Raw genomic sequence first — 7664 nt, forward strand, 5'->3', positions numbered from 1 at the left:
CCCAATAAGTGTACGACCTGTCATTATTCTTCTACTTTCATTTTGGAAAAATGGAGTTTGGTGACGTGCAAGAAACCGGCGAAAAGAACTTTCCGAAGCAAGATGAAACACCTATTCAGTATGGTACAGCAGGTTTTAGAACTAAGGGAAGCCGCTTGAATCATGTCATCTATAGAATGGGCGTTTTAGCAGCGATTAGGTCTGCTACTAAAAGTGGTGCCACCATAGGCGTCATGATAACAGCCTCTCACAACCCGGAAGAAGATAATGGTGTCAAGTTGGTGGATCCAATGGGGGAGATGTTGGGTCCAGAATGGGAGAAGTATGCTACAGAAGTTGCAAATGTTCCTGGTAGTAAATTGGATGTAACTCTCCAGGAATTGACTAAGAACCTAGGTGTTACAAGTCTACAGAGTAGCCGAGTTGTGTTTGCACGTGACACCAGGCCCAGCAGTCCCGTCCTGGCGGCAGCCCTAGAGGCAGGGATTAAAGCAGCAGGAGCTCAGTGCCAAAACTTTGGATTACTAACTACGCCTCAGTTGCATTACATAGTTCGGTGTATCAATACCAACGGACAATATGGAAAGCCAACTGAAGAGGGTTATTTTGAAAAACTTAGTGAAGCATTTATAAAACTCAGGAATATCAGAAAAGTAAAAAAGATGAAGACTTTAGAAGTATACAATACATGTCTGTACCTTGATGCCGCTAATGGGGTCGGAGCTGGAAAGATCCCAATTCTTCAGTCCAAGTTAGGAGACCTGTTAAAGATCAGTCTGGTGAATGATGGGAGTGGAAAGCTAAATCATGAATGTGGAGCAGACTTTGTGAAAGTCCAACAGAAACCCCCCACAGGAGTAAACATGGCCCCTGGCCAGAGATGGGCTTCATTTGATGGTGATGCTGACAGAATAGTTTATTACTTTATGGGTGTGACAGATAAACAATTTTTTCTGTTAGATGGAGACAAGATAGCAACATTAGTTGCTGGATACCTTAAAGATCTGGTACAGGAAACTGGGCTCTCACTTAATCTAGGCCTTGTCCAAACTGCCTATGCAAATGGGAGTTCAACAAGGTACATCACCGATCAGCTGAAAGTCCCAGTGGCTTGTGTACCAACAGGAGTGAAACATTTGCACCACAAAGCACAAGAATTTGACATTGGGGTGTACTTTGAGGCCAATGGCCATGGAACTGCTATAGTTAGTGATTCTTCTTACAATCTGCTGCAGAAAACTTCACAAAATACATCCATATCAGATCCCCAAAGAGAGGCCTGTGATTTGTTACTGAGTGTGATTGACCTGATTAACCAGACGGTTGGTGACGCCATCTCTGACATGCTGCTGGTGGAGATGATTCTGGCTGCCCAGGACTGGGACGTGGAGCAGTGGAACAAAGCATACACCGACCTTCCAAACCGACAACTGAAGGTCAAAGTCAAAGATCGCTCCGTGATCCAGACAACAGATGCCGAGAGGAAAGCATCTTCACCTGTGGGTCTCCAAAGTGCCATTGATGAAAAGGTTGCTAAGTACACGCATGGTCGTTCTTTTGTGCGGCCGTCTGGGACAGAGGACATTGTTCGTGTGTATGCAGAGGCAGATACGCAGAGTGCTGCTGATAAATTGGCCAATGAAGTGGCCGTCTTAGTGTACAAGATGGCTGGGGGTATAGGGGAAGAACCAAAACTTCATTAGTTATCATGGTTATACATGCTTAAATGAAATCCTTGATCATGTATTTTTGGCTTTTAGTAGATAATATAGAGCAATATGGATCAACACATTGCAATTTGGAATCATTTTCATTGAGGAATTTTAAGACATGGTATATTACATATCAACTGAGGGGTTGTTTTTGGTCAATGTCTTTGCTAGTTTGTGATAATCATAGAAAGTGCTTACATTTTACAAATGTATTTTTATTAATCAGAAAAGAATGTAATTTTGCTTTAACAAATAAGTTAATAAGATGAAAGATAAATGAATGTTGTATTGGAATATTTGATGTACCATGTATTGATCAAAGTATTTATTCTTAGCATTGATAGTCACATGATTGTTCGAAGACATTCACATTATGATTACTTTTGAATTAATAAATGAATATACCTATAAATCTAAAAGGTGTATTATTGTTTATTGCTGTTTATGCTTCTTTTTTAATAGATGCAATTTTTGAAAATGTTATTGCATATTTATGTGCATATACTGATTAATTTGAATGTCAACTGCATTGAGTAAACAAAATCTAAGATTGCTGAAGCAGTTCAGAATGGAGATTTGCAGTGGTTAAGGGTTGCAAATAGCATTCTATTAAAAATTGCTTCCAACAATTTTTTTCTGGCCAACAATAGATTTGGGGCCCGTACTTGCTAGCAATGAAAGTTGAAAACTAAACAATTAATATTACCGTAATTTTTCATCAAGTTCAAGGTGATCATCATGCCCAATCAAGTAATTTACCAATTTTTGTGGCTGATGTTCATGACTTTTAAATTGTTAACGTTACCCACCTGATCACGTGAAAGCTTTATTACTGAATGCAATGTGAAATAATAAATTTGAAATTTACAGGGTGAGGAGTCGTCCGGATCCACTCCACCACTCTAGATCCGCCCATGAGCTTTGCTCCATCAAACATGGTCTGTTGGTGGTGGATTTAGGGTAGAAGGTGTGTCACGTGCAAAAGTAGGTCACGATAAGCTACTTTTGGAACTTTATGGTCACCTTTGATAAAATTGTTTTTCCGGCAAATCTTACAACAAGCTTGTTACTGAGTATGCAAAGTTTACCTTGCTTCTTGTACATTTATAGTGTCAAAAGAACTTTTTACTTTAATGCATGCGCGAATACAGGGGGAGGGCCGCTTCCTCCCTTTGAGTTTTAGAACTTCCTGAATTTCATAGTCAAGTTACCGAATTAGGGATCTGACCCCCTCCCCGGGCAAGCAAAATCATTTATCGGACCCCACCTCCTCCATCCCGAAGAAAAATCTGGATACGCGTATATGCCTAACGCCTATCTTTTTAACCACATGATACAAGCACGTAGCATTACGGGGGGGGGGGGGGGAGGGAGACCTGCCCCGCCCAACAATTTTTTAAAAAATTTACATACAAAAAATTGAATTATCATTTAGTCCCCCCCCCCACTTTATTGGGAGTATGTAAAAAATTGACATGATGAGTCTGGCCCCCTTTCAAAAACGATGCTACGTGCCTGAGGTAATCCTTTAAGTTTACCAGATGGACACTAGAGATTCTATATGATTTGTAAATGTCAAAACAAAAACTAGATTGATTGCTTTTTAAGATGGCCTTTCCAGAACGTACTAAGTGCTCAATTTTAACACTACAAGCTCCGTTTTTATTCTGATAGAGGACTAAAAGTTTTGTGGGTCTTTTATATCGATATAATAGAAAGCAGGATATTATTTCTAATTGTTATACTTTCATGTTAAATACTGAAATCTGATTGGTTAAGACGCAGTTAATAATATTTGCTATTACCCTCAGCGTTAGCAACGCACTTAGCAACGGGTATCATTAAAAAATGTTACATGCGCCAAAAATTATGCGCGTACGGTTCGCTGTAGAATTCACGTTATTCCTATATAAAAGCAGTAAAATTTTCTTAAAAATTAAGACATTCAGTATAACAAAATAAATAGTGCCTGTTTGGGAGGATAACAGTTGAAATTGACACCCCTCGAAAACCATTGTCAACCTCCGCTTCGCGTCGGTTGACAATGGTTTTCTCGGGGTGTCAATTTCAACTGTTACCCTCCCAAACAGGTACTATTTATATAATACGATTCTCGGTTTATAAGGTTTAAGCCCAAAAAAGTAGGGCGCCTGTAAAGTTCGAAACGAAATCGAACAAAACGAAACGAAACCAATCGAAACGAAACGAAACCAATCGAAACGAAACGAAATCAAACGAAACGAAAACAAAAATCGAAACGAAACGAAATGGAATTTAAACAAAACTAATATCAATTTTGACTTCATAAAAGTGAAAATAAATTCATTGAAATAAATTTTTGAACCATAGAATATAACTACCTGTATGTTTCAGATTGCAGCTGTAAATTTTTAAGCCGATTATCCGAAATTTGCAAAAATTATATAATTATGTAAATAAGTGATGCACATTCCTATACCTTTTAATGTTTCTAATTTGTTTCATTTAATGATATTCAGACGTTTAGAGAGAGAGAGAGAGAGAGAGAGAGAGAGAGAGAGAGAGAGAGAGAGAGAGAGAGAGATGCCTTAAAACTTATCAGCAACATCACATAGCAAAGTATATACGCAAGTTTTGGCGGAGAGAGAGATAGAGATATGATGATGATACTGAAGGGGACATTCTAACAACAATTTTCTTTCTATCGATTTAAAATATTGTAAAAATGAAACGATCGAATACAATGTGATTTATAGCATACTGGTTGGTTACCCGTTTCTAACATATAATAAGAAAGTATAGCATGCATTTGGACGTCGTAATTTAACAAAATTAAAGTGCAATATAAAGAGGTTTTTTACCTGTTTTTTTTTTTACCTTAAATCAAACATGATCTCCTCTTTCTCTCCCTTTCACACGCACGCACAATGTATTTGAATCATTTTTACAATATTTCATATCGATATAAAAAAAATCGTGTAGTTGGAATGTCTCCTTAAATACTGTAAATGCACTATATTTAGGGTGTACAATATTTGGCGGAATATAATTATTCAACAAGTTAGCATGGATTTGATTTAGCGCATTTTTGAATTTACCTTTTTTCTACTTATATATTTTACATTTGGCAATGTACTTGATTTTGCGGACGCCGTTTTCCGCCAAAAACGCAAAATAGAATACATAGCCAAAGGGGTAAAGACAGTTTTATAATACGTTTACAGTATAATCATCTTTATATTGCAAGTTAATTTTGCCAAATTCATGCTATACATATTACAACAATTCTTATTATATGTTAGAAACTGGTAACCAACCAGTATGCTCTAAATCACATTGTATTCGATCGTTTCGTTTTTACAATATTTCAAATCGACAGAAAGAAAATTGTTGTTAGAATGTCCCCTTTAGTATCATCCTCACATCTCTATCTCTCTCTTTCTTTCTTTCTCTCTCTCCCAAACTTGCGTATATACTTTGCTACATTTGTATATGATGTCGCTGATAAGTTTTAAGGCATCTCTCTCTCTCTCTCTCTCTCTCTCTCTCTCTCTCAAAACGTCTGAATATCATTTTTATCATTTAATGAAACAAATTAGAAACATTAAAAGGTATAGGAATGTGCATCACTTATTTACATAATTATATAATTTTTGCAAATTTCGGATAATCGGCTTAAAAATTTACAGCTGCAATCTGAAACATACAGGTAGTTATATCTTATGGTTCAAAAATTTATTTCAATGAATTTATTTTCACTTTTATGTAGTCAAAATTGATATTAGTTTTGTTTAAATTCCGTTTCGTTTCGTTTCGATTTTTGTTTTCGTTTCGTTTGATTTCGTTTCGTTTCGATTGCTTTCGTTTCGATTGTTTTCGTTTCGTTTCGTTTGATTTCGTTTCGTTTCGTTTCGATTTCGTTTCGCACTTTACAGGCGCCCAAAAAAGTATTGAATCCTGAATTTAGTACAAACTTTATGGCTATGATATCCTAGTTAGCTTTTCAATTTCTGTGGTGGGTGGTAGATTTTGTAATGAAATTCCATGTTGGCCATGGATTTTAATGTTTATAATAAAGCTTTTATAATCCTCTGATTTCCAGGGGCCTAACAAAATGAACTTCCAATGATCTCAATTTGCAAATTGATATTCAAAGTTGCCTTTATTGGAAACGAGAAGAGCATTTCAATTTATTTTAATTGGGGAAAAATATATTTCCGGATTGCCATCAGGCGCCCTCCGGCTCTGGGGTCAATGGCTCCTCAGTGCCGTGATAAGTGAATGATGTCTGGTCAACGCACGGTAAAACAACCGTCTCTGGGAAGCTCAAGCTTTCATCTAGCTATATAGAAACAATACTCAGTACACATCGTCGTATGGATTGGTGTCTTTGATCTGTGGTATCATCTCAGTCACGCAAAACTACGAAAGATGAATAGGGCCACATACAAAATTATTTTTATCTCGTAATTACGAGAAAAAGTCACGTTATTACGAGATAATTATCTCGTTATTACGAGTTAATTATCTCGTTATTACGAGTTAAATATCTCGTAATTACGAGAAAAGATCTCGTAATAACGACTTAATTATCTCGTTATTACGAGTTAAATATCTCGTAATTACGAGAAAAGATCTCGTAATAACGACTTAATTATCTCGTTATTACGAGTTAATTATCTCGTTATTACGAGTTAAGATCTCGTAATTACGAGTAAATTATCTCGTTATTACTAGTGAATTATCTCGTTATTACAAGAAAAGATCTTTTTTAAAATGGCGCGTTTCATTGTTCTTCTTTCTTTATGTAAATGTATGAACGACTGCAATGTCCATAATTATAAACATACTTACCATAATCATCGATTATCATTAAAAGCATACACAAAGTTTGATATAAAATCGGACCAAGCAGTTTTAAAAAAAATTTTTAGAAGAAGGAGCAAAGCAGATTGATTTATACAATTGAACAATTTATTATTAAGAAGGATGCATGTAATTTGTTTTCAGACTCCAAAATGTTAATATACAAAATCAGTTATTTTCAATATACATATAGTTTGTGTATGAACATATAAAACACAATTCGGGTAAATCCTGTGTATATCAATGACTGAAACTATATAGTATTAAAGTCATCTGTACCAAATAGAATTGTTTTTACGACTAGGACTACCTAGTATTTACTTCGGAGTGGGATTAGATGTGTAAGATGAAAAGTAGAATGACATGAAGTTATTTCCACTTATTCCTATATGATTAAAATTAATGAATAATGGCCGATGTTATCTAAAAATTAATCAACATCGAATCAACGTTACTGGAAAGAAAAGGGTAAACTGAAAGGTGAACCAGTCGACTTGGAGGTCTTTTCAGAAACGCACCACTTTATATAAATCTTTTCTCGTAATAACGAGATAATTAACTCGTTAATACGAGATCTTTTCTCGTATTAATAACAAGATAATTAACTCTGAATAATTAGATCTTTTCTCGTTATTACGAGATCTTTTCTCGTAATTACAAGATAAAAATATTTTTGTATGTGGCCCTATTCGTCTTTCGTACAAAATCTATTCTGTAGATTGGGATTTTGTTTTAGAACTTTTGATTGATGCGCTTCTTTTATTGAAAATCCTTGAAATCATCGATTCAGATGAAGCTGTTCTGAAATGGCACGCGATGAAATAATCTATTGAAAAAGTTAATTGTATCTCGATGAAAGGAATTTCCATTTCATTGTCTATAAGATAGAAAGGGAACATGATCTGATGTTTTTAAACAACAAAAGATAACTGTAGACTACCAGAATGTATCAAAAGTTTCCCCGACAGGTGTGGGGTCTGTTCTTTCAGCGAGTCCCCCATTATTTTGATGGCTCCATGCTGTAATGGGTTGATCTATCGCCGGCGTGGAGGCGGTTACATGGTTGTTCTAACATTCCAAGACAAAGGCGCGCGCTCTATAGGATGC

At 35.9% G+C, this 7664-nt stretch overlaps 1 protein-coding gene across 1 annotated transcript; it reads left to right on the top strand.

The window, feature by feature from the left end:
* The first annotated feature begins 13 nt into the window (after positions 1-13).
* LOC128179367 (phosphoacetylglucosamine mutase-like) lies at positions 14-2146 on the top strand. Its single transcript, XM_052846783.1, has one exon. It carries the CDS (start codon positions 51-53, stop codon positions 1701-1703), a length of 1653 nt encoding a protein of 550 aa, XP_052702743.1. The 5' UTR covers positions 14-50; the 3' UTR covers positions 1704-2146.
* Positions 2147-7664: the final 5518 nt, after the last annotated feature.

This window comes from Crassostrea angulata, chromosome 1 (assembly GCF_025612915.1).
Source record: "Crassostrea angulata isolate pt1a10 chromosome 1, ASM2561291v2, whole genome shotgun sequence".
NCBI classification, from domain to species: Eukaryota; Metazoa; Mollusca; class Bivalvia; order Ostreida; family Ostreidae; genus Magallana; species Magallana angulata.